This window comes from Phyllostomus discolor, chromosome 1, assembly GCF_004126475.2.
Source record: "Phyllostomus discolor isolate MPI-MPIP mPhyDis1 chromosome 1, mPhyDis1.pri.v3, whole genome shotgun sequence".
NCBI lineage: Eukaryota > Metazoa > Chordata > Mammalia > Chiroptera > Phyllostomidae > Phyllostomus > Phyllostomus discolor.
Window position 1 is genome coordinate 143327847 of NC_040903.2, and position 24329 is coordinate 143352175.

At 42.4% G+C, this 24329-nt stretch overlaps 1 protein-coding gene across 3 annotated transcripts; it reads right to left on the minus strand.

Moving 5' to 3' along the window:
• Positions 1 to 14155: 14155 nt before the first annotated feature.
• NGDN (neuroguidin) lies at positions 14156 to 22808 on the minus strand. Of its 3 annotated transcripts, none has more exons than XM_028507885.2 (11): positions 22743 to 22807; positions 22394 to 22453; positions 21700 to 21771; positions 16976 to 17113; positions 16642 to 16726; positions 16500 to 16552; positions 16144 to 16264; positions 15882 to 16050; positions 14975 to 15131; positions 14777 to 14834; positions 14156 to 14326 (listed from the first exon to the last, which is right to left on the minus strand). In XM_028507885.2, the coding sequence occupies exons 1-11, from the start codon at positions 22761 to 22763 to the stop codon at positions 14307 to 14309; spliced, it is 954 nt and encodes a 317-aa protein (XP_028363686.1). In that variant the 5' UTR covers positions 22764 to 22807; the 3' UTR covers positions 14156 to 14306. The 3 variants fall into 3 exon arrangements, with proteins under 3 accessions (XP_028363686.1, XP_035886096.1, XP_028363685.1); XM_036030203.1 differs by lacking the exon at positions 22743 to 22807 and adding an exon at positions 22605 to 22709; XM_028507884.2 differs by having other exon boundaries at positions 14165 to 14326; positions 22752 to 22808.
• Between the last annotated feature and the right edge of the window lie 1521 nt (positions 22809 to 24329).

Below are 24329 nucleotides of genomic sequence, written 5' to 3' on the forward strand. Positions count from 1 at the left end.
ATTTGTTTTATAAATGTATTCCTGTGCAGTGAATAATGACAAAAAATACCCCCCAACCATAAAAGTGAACTAAAATATAAAGACTACCTTTATATGTGAAATGAAAGATGTCCAAGATACGTTTTTAGTGAAAAAAGCAAGATGCCAGATACCAGGCATAGTATAATCTCACAATGAGGGTGAGAGGAAGAAGGGAATGAAGCCAGCCTGGAGAAGAGGCCTGAGTTATAGTCTTCATTCTGTCACCTCACGGTCCCTTGTCCGTGGGCTAGCAGCTTAATCTTTCCAAAGCCTTGGTTTAAGAATTAACTAGTGTATAGGGTGCTATTGGGTTTAAGTGAGAATGTATAAAGTACTTTCCATGCAACCTGGCAGAGATTAACACTCAGTAAATGGTAGCCATGATTTGTATTAATAACAATAAATTAAGCATCAAAAATTAGGTCCCTGAGATCATTTCAAAGAGAATCTTTGATACCTGATTATGATTTAGTCTCAACACTAATCATTATGATTTTTAAAATTACTAATTCTGAGTTTTGGTCATTAAATTTTAGACCTGGAAAGGATCCTAAGAATTCATCTAACTTGGTGCTTCCCAAATCTGGCTGCACAGTAGAATTAGCAAGGAAGCTTTAGAGGGTAAAAAAAAAAAAGGCTTTCCAAGGCTCCACTCAGACTGGATTATAATTTCTGAAAGGTGGGGATAGAATGAGCTCTATTTTTTACAAGCCTGCCATATCTCTGCATGGCCTTATACAGGCACAGAACATCTCTGGGGAGGGGAAATGAGGGATAAAAGTGGAAGGAAATCTTATTGTATCCCTTTTGTAATGTTTAAACTTTTCAGCTATTCAAAAATAAACTCTTTTAAGAAATTAGATTTCTGGCAAAATGGAGGCATAGGTGGACGCACCATACCTTCACGCACAACCAAGATTAGGACAACAACAATTTAGAGGCAGAATAACACCCAGAACTGATAGAGCATTTATCTGAATGGAAGTCGGACAGCCAAGAAGTTGAAGTAGACCCGTTCATCCAGACCAGTAGGAGGGGCAGAGAGGAGTAGCTGGGCACGGGTCAAGGCGCGCAGAGATCGGGGAGAACTGGACACATAAGGCAACTGGGAGCGTGTAAGGCATCCGGGGAATGCAAGATTGCAGCGGGTGGACCCTGAGTACGCAAGTGGCAGCTGGCATACCCAGTGAGGCAGTGATTGTGGACGAGGGCAGAGCATGCAACCAAGGATCCCAGGGAAGGGACTGAGGTCCCAGGAAAACGGAGCTACTGCCATTGTTCCCCCCCACCCCCACATACAACATCACAATCTGGCAACTGGGGTGCCTAGCCCCGGTGAAAACCTAAGGCTCCGCCCCTCACTGTAACAAGAGCAACCAGACCCCCCCCCCAAAAAAAAAGAGAGAGAGAGAGAGACATGTCTCAAACAGAAAAACAGATCAATGCCCCAGGACTCATCCTTTTGAGCGACTAAGAGATAGCCAATCTATCAGATGCACAGTTCAAAACACTGGTGATCAGGAAGCTCACAGAATTGGTTGATTTTGGGCACAAATTACATGAAAAAATGCAGGTTACCATAAAAGAGATGAAGGAAAATGCACAGAGAACCAATAGTGATGGGAAGGAAACTGGGACTCAAAACAATAGAGTGGACCAGAAGGAAGATAAAAACAACCAATCAGGAAAGAATGGAGAAATAAGAATTCAAAAAAACAAGAAGCTTAGGAACCTCCAGGACATCTTTAAACGTTCCAACATCCGAATTATGGGGGTACCAGAAGGGGAAGAGGAAAAGCAACAGATTGAACACATATTTGAACAAATAATAAAGGAGAACTTCCCCATTCTGGCAAAGGAAATAGACTTCCAGGAAATCCAGGAAGCTCAGAGAGCCCCAAAGAAGTTGGACCCAAAAAGAAACACACCAAGGCACATCATAATTACATTAGCCAAAGTAAAAATGAAGGAGAGAATCCTAGAAGCAGCAAGAGATAAGGGGACAGTAACCTACAAAGGAGTTCCCATCAGACTGTCAGCTGATTTCTCAAAAGAGACCTTACAGGCAAGAAGGGGCTGGAAAGAAATATTCCAAGTCATGAAAGACAAGGACCTATATCCCAAATTACTCTATCCAGCAAAGCTTTCATTTAGAATGGAAGGACAGATAAAGTGCTTCTCAGATAAGGTCAAGTTAAAGGAGTTCATCATCACCAAGCCCTTATTTTATGAAATGCTAAAGGGACTTATCTAAGAAAAGAAGATAAAAAAAAAACATGTATAGTAAAAGGACAGCAAACTCACAAATATTAACAACCACACCTAAAGCAAAACCAAAAGAAACTAAGCAAACAACTAGAACAGGAACAGAACCACAGAAATGAAGATCACGTGGAGGTTTAGCAACAGGGGATTGGGAGGAGGAGAGAGGGGTAAAAGGTACAGAGAATAAGTAGCATAGATTGTAGGTTGAAAGTAGATAGGGGGAGGGTAAGGATAGTATGGGAAATGTAGAAGCTAAAGAACTTATAAGTATGACACATGGACATGAACTAAAGGGGGGAATGTGGGTGGGAGAGGGTATACAGGGTGGAGGGGAGTGAAGGGGGAAATGGGACAACTGTAATAGCATAATCAAGAAAATATATTAAAAAAATAAATTAAATAATAGTAAGCTCCTTTAGGTAGATCTAATATAGTCAATCCATAGACCAGAATGGGGGATCCTCATCCTTTGCTCCAGAAATTCCACTTCAGAAAATTACAAAGATTTCTGTATAAAGATGTAGGTAACCATCATAGAAGAAAAAACCGCAACAAAAAGCCTGGTAACATCTTAAATGTCTAGCAAAAAAATGGTTTTATAAATTATGGTATATCCATAATGAAATATCACGTTCACTTTTTTATTTTTAATTTATTTTTTGAGTGAGAGAACAGGTGGGAGAAAAAAAGGGAGAGAAGCATCGTTGTGCAGGAGAGACACATCAATCAGTTGCCTCTCGCATGTCCCCAATGGGGCACCTGGCCTGCAACCCAGGCATGTACCCTGACTGAGAAGTGAACTGGTGAACTTTCTGTTCACAGGACTGTACTCAATCCACTGACTCACACCAGCCAGGGTTCACATGTTCATTATTTTTTTATCTGATTTTTTAATATCATAGGAAAATGTGACACAATGTTAAGTGAACAAAACAGGACATGAATGTAATAATGGCTTAATCATAATTCTGGAGTGCGAAGATAGTGGAAAATGGCTACAAAAAAGTGAAAGGAGCCTTGGCAGGTATGGCTCAGTAGGTTGGGTGTTGTCCCTCAGGTGAAGGTCCCTGGTTCAATTCCTGGTCAGGTGCATGCCTGAGTTGTGGGTTCAGTCCCTGGTCCCCTGGTCAGGGCATGTACTAGAGGCCACCAATCAATGTTTCTGTCTCACATCAACGTTTCTCTCCTTCTCCTTCTCCCTCCCTTTCCCTCTCTCTAAAAATATAAATAAATTTAAAAAGTGAAAGGAGCCCTGGTTGGTGTGGCTCAGTGGACTGAATGCCAGCCTGTGAACCAAAGGGTCATTGGTTCAATTCCCAGTCAAGGCACATGCCTGGGTTGTGAGCCAGGTCCCCAGTTGGGGTTGCGTGAGAGCAACCACACACTGATGTGTCTCTCCCTCTCTTCCCCTCTTTCTACAAATAAATAAAATCTTAAAATAAATAAAAACATGAAAGGAAATACAGTATATTTAAAACAAGCCTGTGACCTTTTCTCTGCACTCCACTCCCTCTCCTCAGACTTGGCCCCTCTTTAGGAACTGGCGTCAAATCCCACTAAGGAGCCTAAGCACCATTATCCTGTCTAGTGACCCACCTCGCTCATCATATAATTATCTTGCGCTCCATCATGCTTGTTGTAACTTTAAAAAATAGAAGCTCCCTTCAGAGGACAAATATTTGCCATAACTAGGAATGTCACAGATTCTAAAGCAACATTTATTCCCTGATATATGGCTGTATATTAGTCAACACAGTTGAATAGTTGCAAGCACCTAAAGCTTTGGGCTAGTGAAATACATAACTCACCCTAAAGACATGGTTTCTACCTTTAACGACCTACAATCCCTGTGGACAGACAGGCCACAGACATAAGAAAGAGTAAGTAATAATGTAAGGACACGAAAGCAGCACAGGCAGTAGGTGCTAAAGAAGTTCATGCACATTTGCACACATACACACAGTTACCGCACTTTATTGAATACATCTTTTCTGCCCTGAATCAAAATATAAACCCCTTAGATGAAGTTCTCTTATTCTTATTTTTGTATCTAAACCTAATGAATGCCTAGTATGCCCAACAGATAGTAGGTACTTCATAAATGTTCTTTAATTAATCATACTCTATGCTCTGCACAGTTAAATGCAATTACTTTTTGAGTGAATTAATATTTCAGTATGAATAATAGCAGAGAATGCCATCTAAGTGAACAGTGGTTAGGGGTATAGACAAGACGGTACTTGCTCCCAGTGTATTTCAGACTGATAAAGGCTGGGAAATGCTGGTGTGGCTGCCATCAAGAGGCTCTGCTAACCTAACAGACTCCTCCCAGATTTCAGTTCTTAGCGGGGGACTAGACGGGGAGAATCTAGATTTGTGCTGAATGCAGTCTTTTCTTTTCAGAGGAGAAAAGCAATGACAAGCAAGCTGTCCCTCTTTTTTTCAGTGACCTTGATGAAAAAGGTGGTGCCAGCATTACCCTTGTCAAATCACACCCCAACTTCCCTTCTGCTCCCTATATAACTCCAACCGTTCTCTGGTCGCTTCACCCCCTAGTCAAGGACAGAAGCCATGCCAGCCATCAGAAAGGCACCTTTCTCAAGTCCTGGCTGGGACTCAGTGCTCCAAACCTCCCGGGACAGTAATTATCTAATTTGAGAAGATTCATCCCCCCAAACTTGGCAGGACCACAAAGCAAACTCAAAGTTCACCCTGCATGAAATAAGTAAAGGGAATGGAAAAGGAATCCTGAGTTTTCCCATCCTAGATTTTCTTGGTTCTCCAGGACATAGTACACACTTAAGGATTAATATTTGTCTATTTAGGAAAAAAAAAAAAAACACTTCAAAGTTCATCACTTCCCCTAGCTTTGGGCAAACTTTAACCATTCTAGACAGATAAGAATTTATCTCTCAAAGAGTTCCTCCGGTAGAGCATGCCATGGCCTTGCTAGGAGGAAGTTCTCCTTCAATTCTAACCTAAGGCACTGCTATTAAAATTGAGATTTATTTCTTTAGAAGACATTTAAGGCAGCAAATTAGCATCCTCTGTATCATTATTTCTCAGGTTATTCATGCATGCTAATGTTGGAGAGACCCACAGCTCTACCTCTAATCTGTAGAGGCTCAATGCCACTTTCATTTCTCCAATGTTAATGTCTAATTATTTTCCTTTTTAATAGATTCCACTCTCCATGACTTCCATTCTGTCTCTTCATGCCTCTCTCAGGTTTCTTTCCACTCTTACAGTGCCCCTTCCTCATCAACCTTTTATTTCTCTTTCCTCTACATTCCCATCCCTAAATCTCCTATTTTAAATGGACAGAAGCCTTGCTTTACCACTCCCTACTTTTCTGACCTCGTATTCTTCCCTGTAGGAATGTTTAATTAGCATGTGGGATTTAATTAATTCAGCAGCTAATTAAAAATGGGAGAGGAAGGGTAGAAGAGGAGGAGGGTGGGAGAGCTCGCTCGCCTCAGTGCAGAAGGCACCACAGATGGTTCTGGGTTGGCTGGCACCATGCCACCGCCCTCCAACCCCCCTCCACCCAACAGCACACACAGCGAGGGGGAGGGGCAAAAGTGAGGGGCATAGACTGGCAGAGCCACTAGACAGACTCATTCAGTCCTGCCGCTGCTTTGTACTAGGAAGAGACAGAAGGAGAGGGCAAACGAGAGAAAGGGAGGGAGAAACATGACAGACACACACTCAGGAGGAGCAAAAGAAGCGGGCGTTGGAACCGAATGACACCTCTCCTCTTCAACACTGGAAGAAGTGAAGAGCATCTTCATCCCAAAGCAAGCCAACATCTTGGCGTTCCCTGGCTCCTAAGGACCACTGAAAACAAGATGGGAAAACATAGCCACTGATCCTCTGGAAAAAAAGTAATAGCTTACTCTGACCACCAGGGACCCACTCTGCAGCCATTCTTCCCATACCATGCTGCTTCCTCAGCATGAGCAGGAAACAGCGCTACTGAAAATGAAAGATGGGGAGTGGCAGGAGTGGGCACAGATGGGCGACGGTGAGCAAGTGGACAAGAGGAGACTTAAAGGAAGAGGAATGAAGGGAGTACATGAGAAGGGAAGGGAGCAGTGGGAGAAGGTAAAGGAGAAGAAATAAATAATGGAGAAGGAAGAGGAGAAGTCAGGGGCAGAGCCATGCTTTTTGTTTGCCAAGATGGATAAAGAGGGCCGGAGTGTCTGTGCAGAGGACTTCCACAGACTGACCCCGCCCAGCCTAGGCCAGGCAGAAGGGGAATGGCAGCACTGCAGGGAGGGGGCAGGAGCAGATCCTTCTGAGGGTCAACCAAAGTGCCGGAGACAGGGAATATCCTGCAGCACCTTCCTAAATACTGGATTTTTCTGCCAAACCAGGAATTTACCAAAAGCAATGGAGAAAAACTTCCAAATGAAACAGAAAAGGAGGCTAGGATGACAGGAGGCTGCAGAATCCGCTTCCAGGAGCTCCAGCAGGGAGATGGGTGAGGAATGGGATTTTCAGCAGCACCCAGCTGGCACTGTAAGGGTGTCAGCTGATACTGAGGGAAATACTCCATGAGGGCAATGATTGATTTGATTGAGGATCTGAGGGATGAGAAAGAGAGGAAAAACTGGGTTTCAGAAAGCACCCCTTGGGTGGGAGGCATCTAGGAAGCTTTGGATCTTACAGCCTTGGGAGGGAATAAAGGAGGGCAAAAAGGAAGTCTACCATCAGCAATAGATTATATAAGACTCGACTGAAAGAAACTGAAGAGGGTGTGAAGCCAGATGAAGCTTTTCTGGTGTTAACTGCCATAGAGCTGAATGCAATGGCAGATAAGGGTCATCGTAGCAAAGAGACTGGGTTTTCCTGGCTAGGAATTCTGATTTGATCTCTTTACCACCTAGGGCTTCCTGCAAGAGCTAGCAGTTGAGTGAATCAAAACTGGGAGAGAGGAAGTGGAAACTCAGTGGCTTTTTATTCTCCAGAGCTCACCTATGGGGCTAAAGCCAAGGCTGGCAGATGAGACAAAGCAGTTCTCAGAGTAAGTTGCTACAGACTCAGTCAGAGTGGAAATATATGAATGCTTTCTGAGTTCATTTTCTAATCTAGGTTTCAATTAACAATAAAAACTATAAGAACATTTATTAATATAGCCACAACGATGGCTTTACACTAGAAATTCTGTAAGATTTAGGATTATCAGCGCTAGTAGGAGGAAATAGGTGGTCCAGAGAGCCTTTGTTAATTTTAGTGGTCCTAAAGACTGGAGTTAGTTGCAAATGAGCAGAGTCCAGCATCCAGCCCAAGATATTTTTGAGGGGAAAAAGCTTGGTGGAAGGGGTATATTAGTTAGCAGTAAGGTCAAATCAAATCTGAAACAGAAAATAGAAGCCAGGGCTTTGGAAATCCCCTACCTTGGCACTGTCTCGGCAGCTTCAGCAGGCTGGACTGTATGATACCCAACGGGAATGCCAACCCCTTTTTCTTGAGCCCAGTACCTCACCTGGCCACACACCCCCTCTCCCATCTTGGATGCTCTCTCTCAGCAGCCATGCCGAGGCTGGCTTAGACACACCACCTGACCTGGGGGTGAAATGGGAACATTGGTTTCCAGGGGATTGTTAACAAAAAGTCTAGATGTCCAAGAGGATATAGATTCTAATGCCTGCTTTGCTAATGGTTTATCTGTATAGTTTTGGATAAATCACTCCCCTCATAGGGCCTAAGTGGAAAAAAAACCAAAATCAACCAATTTTAGCTATAGCACCATAGCACCCAACAAAGAAATAGTTACAACTTAATTTGTACATTTTTTCTGTAGAAAAGTACTAAAGCTGGAAAGCCCTACCACTCACTGCAACAAATATTTATTGAGCCTTAATTTTAAGAGAGGGACCTTAACAGGGACCACTGTCTGTGTCACATGAGTCCATGACCCTAACTAGAGTGGCCTGAATAGGACAAGAGAGGTCTCTAAACAAAGAGGCCATTGGCCCACATGCCTCCCAATGTACATGCCTTAGGAAGGCAGGAGAGGCAGACAAAAGAGAGGGTTCTATAGGCACCCCCAAGGCTCAGATAATAAAGTGAAGGGTGTGATGTTCTAGTCCATTTTTCCTTGTGGCTCTTTCAGGGGCTCTGCTGGGCAGGCCAATTCTGCCTCTCCTCACAATCCAGAAGGCAGCCTTGGCACACGCATGCCGGGGAGACAGAAACCAGACATTAAGCTAAGGAAAACCTCCTCATACCAGGGAATGAGGAAGGAGGCCACATTGTCCATGTTGCAGGTAATTCCAAGGCAAAGACTCAGCACTATTACCCAGGGAGTTACTATGACACTATTATTAATCCATAAGAATAAGTCAATAAGAGAAATTAGCCATCCTAGAAGTTGATAACTTTACAGACAACAACACTGCTCTGAGTTAGCTGAGGGGTCGTACTGGTCACTTAATGAGTAATCTCCAGATAAAATTAAGCAAGGTGGGGCCAGAGCTAGGGTAATACCTGATGAGTATGGGCTACATTTTGAAAAGACAAAACAGTAAAGGGAGCTATGGCTGAGTGGGACAACCATGTAAACTTGGCCGAGATAAAGGATGGAACAGAGTAACAGGAGGAGGCAGGCTACAAGCACTAAGATCCTGTGGCCAATATTGTGCTCAGCAGTGTCCAGAGAGCCAGGGTGCCCATCACATGCCCTAGCTGCCCTAGCAAGAACCTTCTGAGGACTCGAGAGATCAGTAGCAGGACATTTCATGAGAAACCACAGAACAGCTTTCAGAATATGGTTTTCCTACAGAGTCTTCGAAATACAGGATAACAAAAGCAGAGCAATCCTTAGCAATTGAAACCAAAGTTTTTGGATGAAGCCCTTATTATCTCAATTCTTGTGATTCCCTACCTCCCATTTCCCCAGCACATGGAATGAAATTCTATAAATCCAGATAACACAGTGTCCCTTGGCAGCTGAACTCTCACTATCCAAATCCAGGAACTGAATAGATTTGAAGAGCAAAGGATTCCTTTACTTCCCCTTACTCCACTCATTTCCCTCACATGCTCCTGAACTAACCCTCAACACTGACCCCCAAGTTCCCCTCACCCTGTTCTCTTCTAGCCCACTCCCATCTACAGCCCCTTCTCATTAGGAGAGTCACCTGTAAGATGCCAAAGGTAGAAGAGATAAAGAAAAACAGTAGGAAAGAGTGTAGATTTTAGGCTGGGCTGTAAGATGGAAATCCTGCAGAGAGAGAGAGAGAGGGAGAGAGAGAAAGAAATAGAGACAGAGAAAGCAACAGAGCTGGAACAGGGGGGAGGGGAAGAAGATGGCACTGCGGAAAAAAGAGCGCCACAAAATTAATTTGAGGAAGGGAACAGTAGAGAAGACGTTGGTGGAATAACAATCAGGCAGTAGAGGGCTGGGGAAAGCGGGTGGGCGCTAGGGGCTGGGGAGGAATGGTGTTGGAGAGGAGGACCCTGCACGCAGAGCAGCAGCAGCACCACCTATGGGCATGGTGAAGGGTTACAGACAGCAACAAAAGAGGCCCCCTCCTGGGCATGGGAGTCTGGGTGTAGGTGGGGAGGGAGAAGCCACGGCTTGTGCCCTTCAAACTCCTCAGTAACACAATACACAGGCTAGAAAAATAAATTCTATATGGTTCTCCTGGGAGTAGACGGACTTAACAAGATGAGGGAGGGAGGACGGAGAACTCCTGGCTTTTTCCATTCCAAAGGGTTTTCCCTCTCAGAATTCAGGCAGCAGAAAGAAAAAGGGTATGAAAGGGGAGAAATGCCAGGTTCAGAAAGGAATATGTGCACCTGCTTCTCCTTTCATTAGCTTGAGAAAGGATTTCATCTTTATTTCCAAGTGATTTCCTTTCCCCACTGGATGTGGGAGTACAGCTCCCTCTCTGGAGCATGGATGCCCCTCATTCAGCTGCTTCCTCCCAGCATAGCCTTGCAACTCCCAACCATCATTAGAAACCCCCAGGGAGCCACCAAGCTCCAAGAAGGAAAGGGAAGGGTCCCCGCACCCATCAAACAGACCTGGGGGTGGGAGGAGTAGGGTGGAAAGAATGAGAGAATGCAAACTGCTCTGTGGAAGGGAGGGGAGAGAGAAATGTGATCAGTGGTATTTGTTGTGCTTCCAAGGAGGAAGGATCCTTCACATTTTTAATAATAATAAATACATGAGGACAGATTTGCCAGCATTGCTCTGGCTCCTTGGGAAGTGTGGGGGAGGGGAGCCAATGCAGCTGCAGCACAGACCAGTATCTCCCCTCCCCCACTAGATTGGCTCAGTACTGCAGCAACCTTCTCCTCCCCCCCTCCCCGCAGTCCTCCCCATCACAGCCCACCCCTTCCATGATCCCTTCACACAGCTCTGCCTCCCCCCCCGCTCCACTTCTCCCCCTCTCTCTGCTCCTCCCAACCTTAGACTCATTTGTTTCAGCACTGGTGCTCATTTAATACAGTTTTATCCTAACTCTCAGAAGCCCTAGCACCCACACACTACTCCCTCAATCCTGAGGCCCCTCCCTCTTTCCTACCACACCCTTCTCAGCTTACAGCAATCTCCCCACTCCAATACCCTCACAGAAGTGATCCAGTACCCATCAGCATTTCCTGAATTCCAACAAAAAGGATTGCATTCCCCCCATTTTTACCTCAGCCTCCTTTCTCACAACCTTAAATATAACGGCCATCAAATGTGCTTGTGTTCAGGGGGTGCCAGGGCCTCGGGACTAGGTGACTACTGCCACCTATTGACCCAAATTTGTTCAAGATAGACCTTTAATACACTTCTTACACAGTGACGCTGTTATTTCAAAAGCATCAATAGCTTAAACATGCAAAGGCATGGCTCTTGGGGTTTCTCTGAGACCCTCTGAACAATGAGATCAAAGAAATACAAAAGCAAGACTGGGCAGAGAGCCAGCACAATGATGCCTCTCTCCATGCAGAGGCAGAAAAAGAGGCTGAGCCCAAGGAATGAAAAAGCAACTTTAAGTCTTCTCAAGGGTCTGTAACCAAAGAAGAGTAGGAGACAGTTTTTCTCAATGGCTGTTAAAACCCTGTGCATCACAATATGAGTGATGTTACCAATAGAGCAGAAGGCAGGATTTCCCTTATTTGCCTCTGTTAAGTTGGCCGAACCATTGGGTAAGTCTACACATGAATCTGAGGTTTATACACTTAACAGATCCCAGGAAGAATGGGGACACTCGGGACTACTGTTTACACTCACTCAAATCTGTACCAATAAGAACTGGAGCCTGGATAGCTAAACTGAGCTCTGCAAAAGGGCAGGTCTATACACACAGCTCTACACATTAGTTTAGCTGTGAACTTTCACCAACCCAAAACGAGGAATGAGCTTGAACTCTCCATGGTGCTGAAAAAGGACATAATCAGGCCATGCTTTCTTTATATGCAAAACATATTTTTCTAATAAGGTATCCATGAGAACTACGTGAACTCCTGACAGACATTTCTCCAAGCCTTCATAAAATCGTAACAAAAGCTTTAGAGGCAAAAACAGGTGTTGGTCAAACCCTCTTCCTTAAAATACCAAGGCAAGAGATGATAACTTACTTGTCCAGAACAAGCCAAGACTCTTTATTATCACATAAAAAAACTGAACAGGTGTTCATGTGCACTAATGATAGACATTCCTTCGTGAGCACTGGGAAGGAATGATCTGTTGTTAGCACTGCACTGAGAAAATCTGACATTCATGTGGTCTGAACAATCAGAACTGAATTTATGAGCAGGACTGAAAAAAAAAAAGAAAACAATGGCCATAAGGAAACCCTCAAATCCTAAGTCTCAGGTCCCTTGCTCTACTACAGTGGTTTTCAAACTACATTCTATGGTGTTCTAAAGGCTCCTTGGAGCTCCTCAGAAATCTCAGGGAAAGAGGGCCATGAGAACATGGAGCTGCAGGACCCCTCATTCCCACTTTAACAAAAGTAACCTTCTGTATGCCTGTTTCACACATTGAAAATCCATGTAAAACTTTTATCAACAATGTACTCTAAACATTGATGACCCTGGGGCAAATATTCTCAGATATTATTCAATTTTTTGTTGGAAACCTCTTTCAAATAATGCCTGTCATCTATGACGGCAGGAACAACAAGATGTCCTGGGATTAAAATACTGAATTGAATTAACAGAAGATCCACGAAAGGAGGGAGGAATTTTTGTCTGTTCAGTTTACTGCTACACCAAGAGGCCAAAACAGTGTATGGGACTTGTGGTTTCCTTTTAGGCAAGTTGTGGAATAGAAATGAGCAGCAGGGAGGGGAGAGCTTGAGGTTATAAACTACACACCAATATGTTTTTTTTTTTAATTCTGAAGACTTTCACAACTCAGGACACTTGAGGTCCTCCATCCTCCACGTTCCACAAGCACTGGTTGTAACTTTGGCCAAATAACCTAAGTGTCTCAGTTTCCTCATTAGTAATATAGAGATGACATGTATTTTGTAAGGATTAAGTAAAGGATTGTTCAGTTAATTCAGCCAGAAAGGGAAAAGAATCTTTAAATCTGTTCTTGTGCCTCTTTGCTTAGTTTCATTCAAGGACATAGAAGTATGAGGGCCTGGGCATGTCAGGCTCTCTGAGAACACAGAGCTGCCAGGGACTAAGAGAGGACCCAGAAGTAAACACATCTTGGTGTCATCCATGAGAAACAGCTTTAGGCTCTTTGGTTTGGAGGGAATCTCAGAGATTGTATAACACATATATTTTTTAGCTGAGGAAAATTAAAAACCAGAGATCTTAAGTGATTTGCCAAAGATCACAGTTAACAGAAAATATTACTAGGCTGTCTTCTAACTACTTTCTACCAGGATGCTGCTGACTGAAAACAGACCCCCACCCAATCAAGCAGACCAATAGAAATCCAAATTCATAGGTACCAGAACCAACAAGGTTTTAGTGAAGCAATGACCCAAATTATAACCCTCTTCATGACACTATGCAGGATGGTCAATTTCAAAATCAGGTGTTTATGAGACACCAAGCCCTTAAACTCCAATGAATTAACTCTACAGATCCCTCAGCTTCTCTCTTCCCATCCCTCTTTTTACTTTCTGTATTATCCAAGGCCTGAGGGATCTCTCACTAACAGGCCATTCTCTGAAGAGAACAGAAGATCTCAGGTATGTAACTCCCACCAGTCTCCAGACTTGGGAAGACATTTTTGTGAGAATTTCACTCTTTTGGTCTTTAAGCTAGGAACTTGCTTTCTGCCTGCTTGCTGGAATTCTTTTGCAAGTTGTTTGTAAAAGAGGTGGCCTCTACTGACTGGTAAACTGAGGCCTTAGTTGAAAGAGGGTCAAAAAGGCTAAAAAACACAAGATTAGACTGACTCTTCACACTCCAGTCTTCTCATTCACTCTACTACTCTCTTCAGATAAACTCTAACTCTCAATAGGTAATCAGTCCTGTGTTCATGCTATTTTAGAAAGAAAAAAAAAAATTCAGAGAAGTGGTGACAAGAGTTAACTCTCACTGATGAGAGAAGGTTCTAGGTTGCTTTTGATTAGGCAAGCACCAATTGAACTTTTCTGAACCACTAATGCCATCTGGTGGCCAGCAAGATTATAAAATTTAAAATCCATGTATTTCAGATTATCTGTATTATAACAAATCATATAGGCATTTGGGACAATGTGAGTTGGAAGAGTTGATTATGCTACCCTAATCTCTCACTTTTTTGTTAAATAACCAATTTCTAGTTTCTATTATCAAAGAAAACTATATAGAGCCAAACTTGTCCCACTCCCCCCAAAAATCTCACCTTTCCCTTTTATCGCCCTCTCACTTAAAACACTCCCCACAAAGCAACTGAGTCACACATGTGCAAAAGGGCTTCAATTCGTAAGTACAATCAATTTTATTAATAAAGGTCTTTCCACACATCCAGAGCAAACAATTAATAAATTCCAAGGAAAAAAATGCATACAGTGAAACTAGAAGTATCCCAGGATGACAAAACAATATATACACATGTACACCCATAATCACCGCCGCCTCCGAAAACCTGAAAGGAAGGGAAACCGAGAATGAGGCAAAGGACAGATGGGGACACTGAAGGGACAGAACAAAAAGACATCTAGAAAGAAGGGCTAAGCAGGGGTGGGTCCCCTACATTCTACTCTGTATCGTCCCAGGACAAAAGACCAGAGGTAGGAAGAAACTGAAATGGGATAATAGTTCCTTCAAGTGACACTTTTATAGCTCTACTTAAGGAAGCCTTAAGAGGAGTTATGGGACCTTAGAGAAAGAATCCAAAAATCTCCTTTGTGAATGATGCTGATTTTGATCTTGGGAAAAAAGAAAAATAAAAGCCCACCTCTAAAGAGGTTAATGCCCAGCATGGAAGAGATATTATAGTGGTTGGTAAGACCCAGGATGGCAAATCCGAAGCTGACATCCCAATTCATACTCTCTACCCTGCACTTGACCACCTAAGTCCGAGGCATCTACTGACCTTTTTTCTTCCGACCTTTCTTAGGTACCTTCTTCCGCTTCTTAACAGGATTCTGATCCTGGAGACAGATGGAGAAGTGAAGGAATAGCAGTGTGCTTGCATGCTAGTACCCCTTCCCAAGTTCCCGTGGTAAGAAGGCCGATGTACTCTGGGCTAAAATCATGGAGGTCACCCCCCACCACTGTATCACAACCTCACCTCATCAAGATGAGGGGTTCCTCCTGTCAAAGCACTGATGTCACTGAAGTGTGTGAGGGAGTGAAGTTGTGAGCTCATGACACTTGCTCGTTTTCTCCGTCCTTTCTCGCGCTTACTGACACTTAAACGCACCATCATGCTCTCCTCATAGTTAATCCTGCCAAAGAAAGAGACACTATTTCCAGCATGCTCAGTGCATAAGACACAAAGCTGAAGCCCAGAACCTGGGCCTAGACATTTACTCACCCCTTACTCAGACAGTACTCAAGAAATTTCATAGCATGGCACTACAGTATCTAGTAAGGACATACCCAACACTCACTACTGAGCTTCCTCAAGGAAATATCCTTTGTGCTAGAACTTCCCTCCTCCCTAGAGATGACAGCCCAACCATAGAAATATTTAAACTATTATATCAGAAAATTCTTATATTTCAGATCCATTAACAACATTAGCTACATGGGTCCTTTCACTCAAACCTGTCAACTGGGCAAAGTCAATGAGTTTGTATTCAAGTTACAATCACTTTTCTACTCCTCTTTCTTGAACTTATCTAGCATTCTTGATGCCATTATAAAAAAACCTGCTTTTATTGCCTTCAGAACAAAAGTGAGAGCTGTGACAATGAAATACAGAATGTTAAAGCCCTATGAGGTGGAACTCCACATATTTCTCTTCACATAGCATTTGCTCAACCTAAACAGTTGGGATGGGGGGTGGATTTTTTTCCCTAGTTCTTATTCTGTCCTTCAAACCCCTAATTCTTAGAAACTGCTCTCCCAAGCTTTCCACTCCATTTTCTATATAATATGGGCTCTCCTGGTACCAGACCCAGTCATATTCATCCAAAGCACAAGGACAGGTCTTTACAGCCTAGAAAACAATGTCTGATTGCAAGGACTCAGACCTGTGTTGATCTTCCTGACTCTGGCGAGTAACATGAGGATGCCGGGCATCACGGATTTCCTCTGGAGCATCTGAGTACTGCTCCTTAAGTTCACGAATGACAGAACTGCTCAATGCTCGCTTCTTGGCTCGTTCTAGACGCTTCTTTTCCCGCTCAGCCTCTGTTTCATCTATGTGATAAGAATTAGCAAGGGTTATCCCAGAACAGAGAAAAGGAGAAGAGAAACACAATTCACAGAGTAAGTAGTAGCCACAGTTCATACCATAATGTACTGGAACCAAGCGTGGTGGAACATATTTCTTAACTGCTCCATTTGCAGATTTCTTCCCTGAAGCCCCAGACTGGCCTTTCTCTGCTTCATCTTCCTCATCCTCAGAGCTCAACTACAAAAAGAATATAATGTCTACAAACTTAGAAAGTGTTAGTTGGATGAATGATTAGAAAATCCAAAGCTGGTGTAACCTGGGGAGGCAGGCAAAAGGGAGATGGGGGATTCTCACAGTCAACACTCTAAGGCTGGGATCAACAATAATAAGGGAATCCCAAGAGCAGCAGGATCACCACAAGGCTCATTCAGGCTTAGATTACTCAGGAAAGTCAGGGCAACGTGCCCCTTACCTTGCTCATCATACTGCTGGGATGAGGCTTAAAACGGAGTGGGTCATTCTCACCTGAAACATTAAAAAAAAAAATGAAATTTTTTACAAGATTTGGGACTTTATGATAGACCCAACATAACCTTACAGCTTCCCCCACTTACTGAGGCTGCCTGTCACTGCAGTCTTGATCAGTTTGTCAATTTGATACTTCAGTTTTTGGTCCAAGGGACGAAGTTTTTCCAAAACCTGTAACATAGTTAAAAAGGATCACACTCCCTTCCCAAAGTTAAGCACATACCAGAGTCCCTATATTAAGTTGCCAAATAAAGCACTTAAAATATGCACAAACTAGAACAAATGAAGGGAAAAAAATACTCTTTTTCATTTGGTTTCCTCACTTAAACATAGTATCCACTTAAACGACAGCTATCATGTTCTAGTCCTGGAATTCAGGATTTGGGAATCTAGAACTCTAAGATGACAAATACTTCACACCGTACGCATCTCCACCAGTCTCAGAACTGCAGCATGTCTCTGAAGAGACCCTCCCGAGGCTTTGTTCAGGATGAGATGGCTCAAATCCATAAGGTACATGAGCAGCAGCTGGTCTTTCACTTCCAAGAGGCTGAGACCCTGAGTTGAATAAAACAGTAAAAGATGCAAAGTCAGTTTTAGCCAGAGAATTGGGGGAAGAGCCTAGAACAAAGAGGGTAAGTTTTTCCAAGTTCAGGTTCTTCCCAGTCAATTCATATAAGGTATCTGGAGAAGTCTTAAGACAGTGGCTGTACCTAAAATAGCCACAGAGAAATTATACTAACATGAGAGAAGCAAACCTCAGAGCACTACTGAAACACAACAAGCACAAGAAAATCAATAAAGCATCCCCCCAAATGACCATTGACAGACTTCTCGACCTCAGAACTATTAATATTTGGGGAAACATAATTTGTGGAGCGCTGTCCAGGCACTAGATGATGTTCAGCAGTATCACTGGCCTCTCTTCACTGATGCCCCCTCAAGTTGTGACAATCAAAAATGTCTTTGGAGTCCCGGTGTGACTTGTACTGGCCACAGAAGCCACTGGGACAATGCCGGGGTATCTCATAAGCCAGGAAATGGTTTAGTGTCCACATTTACCTATTAGCTGGCAAGAATCTGAAGCCCACCCAGGACCATTCCATGGACCAGAATCTAGTGTTAGGTACAAGGGCGGGCCCACTGTGCCCCACCAGCTCCTTGCCTTGCATCAGGTGAATGTGGTGAACTCCCAGAAGACAGTTTATTTTAAAGATCACTGACTAGCACCTGGAGATGTTGTTTATTGGAAACGACATCTAATAAAAAGCACACTCGGACCTCGCTGAAAAGGATCTCTTCAAGTACCCAACCATGAATGGACATTTACTCCTGTCTGTGGATGTCAAAGACTCTTCGAAGATAAGGAGCCACTGACACCAAAGGCAGACAGCTATCCCAAAACACTGACAAGGCCTGTATATCTACAGATTGATAATGAACTCAGAAACCATTTTCTTTGATTGTCTTTATCTGTCCATTAATGATATTAGTCATAATAATAGTGAGACTTGTTCTTTGGGTTTTTCCATATAGCACAACTGTTTGATTACTGAACACGTATGAGATATCTGTTAATACTCTTTTTGGCTCATGTAAATGTTACACCAAATGCCAAATATAGAAAGATGAGAAGGCAAAACTCGGATAATGATACTTCACAGGATAGAAATGATCCAGAGAGTTTTTTCACAATAAAGACCATAAGACCTCACTGCCTTCCCTTTACCTGCCTCACCTTTCCCTTTTCTGGGAAAAATTCCCCCTCGATCCAGATCCTGTAATTACAGTACTGACCCACCCCCAGTGGTCAACAAGATGTTAATACTGACACTTCCTAGCAATGAGCCTTCCCAGTGCTTTGAGACCATGCTACTAAGCCAAAAAGTTGATCATCAATGCACCCTTCAGACTGGTTTATGACCAAAAGGAAGAATTGTGGAGAAAAAGAGGTTCTATTAAAAGGAACCTCACAGGGTGATCTGATCATAAATTCCTAACTGGGCGGGTCATGGGGTGGGGGAGTGTCACAACCTAGGCCTGTAACTTTTTTAGTGAAAGGTTTTAAGGCAGCCCTGCCCACTGTTCTTATGCATTAAGGTTAACACTCCTTTGAAATGTGAGAACTGGGACATTAACCCTCAAGAAAGCACATAATCTTGTTAACTGTCATAACACAATCCCTGCCTCACTTTCTCCAATCTTCCTTATATCCTCTCCTTAATTTCAAATGCATAGAAGACACTACAAAACTGTTACTCTTGGGAGCATCTGAGATCTTATGCCATAGCTTATGTCATTAGTTTGGCTCAAATAAATTCTTATAAAAATTGTTTTAAATGTCTCCATATACTGCTGAATTCTAAGCTAATTTAATCAAAATAATTATTGATTTTATCCCCATACAATGGAATTATATGATATAGGTAAAAACAATGACTTATACATATTGACATAATGCCTATCGTACTAACTTAATTCCATGTCAACACACCCTCTACACTATGTAGAAAGTGTGTATAATAGCATTTCAACTAATGATGGAGGGTATGATGTATATACATTTTATATGTATCGAACTATGTCTAGAAAATAAAACCCAATTAACAACTGCTATCCCTGGAAATCACAATGAGAAAAAGGAATAAATGGAGTGCTTGTACCATGAAGCTCTTTTTCCATCAAACATATATTACTTTTATAATCAAAGAAATTTTCAAATAATGCACACTAGTGGTTATCTCAGAACAGTGATTATATTAGTTTTTAATTTTTTTCGTGTTTTTACATATCTTCCAAACTTCCTAAAATTAAAAAAGAAAAAAAACCTTGCTAAAATTAAGTTTATTATATTTACAGGCATAAAAATAAGCAAATATTATGTAAGTTTATTCTTTTTTAAAAATATTTAATTTATTTATTTTTAGAGAGGGAAGGGAGGGGGATAGAGAGAGAGAGAGAAACATCAATGTGCGGTTGCTGGGGGTTATGGCCTGCAACCCAGGAATGTACCCTGGCTGGGAATCGAACCTGGGACACTTTGGTTCCCAGCCCGCGCTCAATCCACTGAGCTACGCCAGCCAGGGGTAAGTTTATTCTTTTAAATAAAAAAAAGTAATATGTATGAGCACTGACATGTGTGTGTATGTGTGTGTGTGTGTGTGTGTGTGTGTATTTTTTTTTAAAGGACTCACTGTTGCACAAAATGAAACTGAGAAAGTCCACAGATCTGGGAAGACCCATGTCAGACAAGCTGAATACTCTGCCTGAGATTATACAGTAGTAAGAGTAGAACTGGGATTCAAACTCAGGCTTACACCTTAGGTATCAGACTCTAATACCTACGCCTCAGATATCTTTAAACCAACAAGATAGCTGTTAAGATCACTACTAGTATAGAACAAGAGAATAAGCAAAGGAATTAAAAACAGACAAGCTAAGTTTTGAATTAGGTATTTAGTCACATATTGGGTAAGTTACTTAACCTTCTAACATCAGTCTCCCCATCTGTATTACAAACAGTATCTCCTTCCCATGTCAAAGAGGAATTATGAGGCCCAAACTAAGATAATATGAAAGCACTTTGTAACCTACAAAACACCTAGGTAAAAGCTAGTGAATATCTGTTCAATGAAGAAACAAATATATAATGAACTAAGACACATGCCGGCAGCCTCTCTCAAAAAGACATTACAATGGAGCAAAGCATGGTACCTAGAATAAAGACAGCCAAGAATTGGAGAAGTAGGCTCTTCTGACATGCTTGGGCACTGTCAAGTACAAACTGGGTTACAAGCCCATGAGAGAAACACAAAGAAGGAAGAAAAATCAAAGACTGGAAAAAAAATCAGAAAATATAAAAATAGACAGGAACAAAGTTTTATGATGAGAAAGAAAAGGCAAAGAGAATATATTAAAAATGCTATTAGCTCTCTTTCTAAAGCCCGAAACTGCTTTCTAAAGCATAAATCCCATGATTAAAAATCCTTCAATGATTCTTATTATCCCAATGTCATGATTTTGATACTTTTGTTGACCTATGGAATGTTTTGCTTAAATAACATCTTAGGACAAAAGCTCAATATATAAAACAGATAACACCAGATTTTCCAGTTCAAGCAAGTAGAAGGGATCCAGAATCCTCTGTCTGTACTGACCATACTCAATGATGCCTGAGATGATGCCTAAGGTTCTACAAAACCTTAATGATGCCTAAGGTTCTACAAAACCTTAATTTATAAAAACTACTATATCTCAACTTTACGATGCACATTGTCATATTTTCACATCTTTGAAATCAGGATGCATCTTTTAATCAATAGTATCTTAGCGTTATGTCACAGATTAACAGGCAGCATTTTTTTCTTAGTACTGTATGTAGAAAATGAATGGTATGTCCTCGGTTAAGACCATCTCACATTAGATAAAATACAACAGTTAACTCCTCAGTTGATAAGACTTTTCAGACTTTTCCATCTTTTTAATTTTAAAAACTTTTATTTATTTTTAAAGATTTTATTTATTTATTTTTAGAGAGGGAAGGGAGGCGGGGAGAGAGAGAGAAACATCAGTGTGTGGTTGCTGGGGGTTATGGCCTGCAAGCCAGGCATGTACCCTGGCTGGGAATCAAACCTCTGACACTTTGGTTCGCAGCCCGCACTCAATCCACTGAGCTACGCCAGCCAGGGCCAGACTTTTCCATCTTATTTCCTACCCTTAACACACGTGCACACACACATACAATGTAGATCCAACCACAGTAAAGGACTTACCTCCTTTCCCAGAACATCACCATGCTTTCAGGCCTTTGTGCCTTCACACATCTGTTTCTTTCTGTACCTCTGATGCCTATTTATTCCACACAATCATGTTACCTCTTCTGAGAAGTCTTCCCTGATTTCCTCTGCTTCTTTGACAATTATTTAATTTCCCTCTTTGGCTTGTACAGTACAGTGACATGGCTGCTACTGCTTATACCTACTTCTTTGATCTGTCTTACCCACTAGACTTCAGTGCAAAAACTGGATTTTTTTTCGTCCTTAAAGCTTCAACACTTAGGCCATACAGACACTCAATAAACCAATCATGAAAGAGCTGTTGAGAACATCAAGTCAGAGGATAGTTACTCTTTATCTATGTCTTACCTTCTCTGTAGGATAGGCTCTAGCTTGAACTTTTTTTGTCAGAGCTTGAATGTGTGCAGTTACAGCCATTACCTGAAATTAGTCCAAATAAAACACCTGACTAGAATACATCATGATCTCTGTGAGCTGTGAAGGGCAAAAGCTAAACAATGCCACCTAAAAATTATCTTAAACATCGTCCAACATACAATTCTATCTTCTTTCCAGTTTTGGGAAATAATATAAGAGATGGTTTCCAATACTTCTTCAAAAGGTAGAAAAGACTTCCATCTCTTCTTAAAGCTAAAGAAACCACCTTAGCAAACCCATGGGGAGGTGGCAATGGGGACTGGGACAGTGGTGATGGTTGTAACTCCATCTGTACTGGTTGAACTTACAATGCATAGAACTATATAAACATCAATTGGCTGGGCATGCAAAGGGCAAATCACATCACCTTTCCCAGCGTCAGCTTCCTTAGCTTTAAATATAAAGAAAATTGATTCAGATAATTTTTCTTGAGTCTTCTGCATTCCTTTGGATGCAAAAATCAACTACTTTTCATTGTAATCTGAAAAGGTCTTCATCAAATCATTTTGCTCTTAATGGTATTGGGCAGCATTCAACTATATGCCCCCAAATCAGCAAAGTTTGGAGGTGTGGCACACAACGTCAACCCGTGATTAATCTATTCCAAAGAGGTGACACTACTCACCTGCTCCTGGAGGTTTTTCAAAAGCGCCATGGCACTTGACAGGTCTGACTCCAGCACTTCCTACAGGTGGGAGAGTAAAGAAAAAACATTCCTTCCTCAAGATTATGAGGTGGAAAATTCCCCGCTTTCCTTCAGACACCCTGACTTCCGGCCTTCCACTCCTGTTCACAAGCATCCTCGCCTCCTAGTAGGCCAGCCCCTCAAAGGATACTGAAGAGCAGCGGTAACTCCAGTCCCGTCTCCCTACTGCTGCTTTTCCCCGCGCTGTGCCAGGGAGGTTCACGCCAATAATTTGCCTGAGCCACTTAGGTTAAAGGAAACGTCCACAATAGCAACTCGAGAAAGATACCGCACTCACCGGAGCCGCCATTTTCACAAAGCCCGCCTCTTCCGGAACCGTACTTCCCTGTTGAAAGACTGATGAACAGCCGGAGCTTCAAATCTAAGCCAATAAGAATAGGGGATCTTTCACTTCCGTCTCGAACAGGATGTACAAGAAGAGGGACCAGGTCTAGCCAATGGAATAGAACAACTGGTTAAATCCGTCAGATTTAGGCAGAGACCTAAATGACGTAAAGATGCTCTGGGAAAGAAGTTTGCGATTAGTAAATTTAGTAGAATGATTGAAGCTGAACCAATAAAAACTGGGAAAAAGATTGATTGACATGTACAGAGGCCCAATGGAGAAAAGGAGTTAGCAGAGGTAACTGAGAGCGTATTGGCTCCCGGATGCCGCAACCCAGAGTCTTTTCACGAGGCTTCCCAAGCGGGGCCTGAACCGGCCTGTAGGTGGCAGGCCTCCGCGTAACTTTGAGGAAGTAGCCACGTTGTGTAGCTGCCTTCGGGGGCTGGTACTCCACCTCAGGCTGTGCGAGATTGCTCGTAGACTCCAAGGCCCTTTGATGCAATTTTGTGACCACAGAGAAGTCAGTCAATGAGCTTTGTTAATCTGCAAATAAGAGAATTGAGCCAGAGAAGCCCAGGGTTTAAACATACAAAACCAGGACCCTCGCCCTCATCGAGCACACAGAGGGGCGCTACGGAAAAAAACCCAGATGCTGCCCCAACGCTCCACACTTCTACCAGTTTGGGGACTTGAAAGCGTGTACATTTTACAAATAAGGAAGCCCATTCAGATTTACGTGACTTGCCCCTGGTCATAGAGGTTGGCAGCAGAACTTGGTTCAAACCCAGCCTGTGCATATTCCATTATGCCCTTCGAATTTTCTCAATGCTCTCAAATGTGGCAGTCCACTCCTACTTCTCAGAGGTAAAGTAAGTTGAATGGGTGTTAATTGTTCCTCTCATCTGCCTTAGGAAAAAAGCACTGCAAGGGCAAATGATGGTCTTGAATTCATCTCGAATCTGCACAGTGGACCTAGGACAAGAAATGAGCTCTTCTGATTTGGAGCAGCTTTCTGGAATTAAGGAAGGACTAACCTCCATATCAGCAACCAGGATGAGGAAATCCTGGTTTCTATATCTTTTGCTGAACTCAGGAAGAAGAAGGCAAGGGGTATCCAATCCTCATGCCTCTGCTTCTAACATTTGCTGCCTCAAGCCCAGCATGCAGGGTCAGGGTGCTTTAACAGTCAACGTTTTTGTACCATTTGTCAGGATTTGTATTAGGAAAAATTTCCATTTCAACATAAATTCTCTAATTAGGTCACAAATAGTCTTTTCTTTTCCTTGGAACTTGAAATTTTGTTTGTATCCATTATATCAATGACAAAACTAATTACACTGCCTTGTTTTGTTTTTGATTATTAAATACTTGCCAGCCATTTTGTTACAAGAAAATCTTGGAGTTAACAATACAATAAGTCTTTGTAAAACTCTTCTAGGACCAATCAACAAATGTTGGCAAAGAAAACAAGGTCATAAATTGGCAGTCATTCATAACACTTGCACACATTGGGCTGGCCAAAAAGTCCAT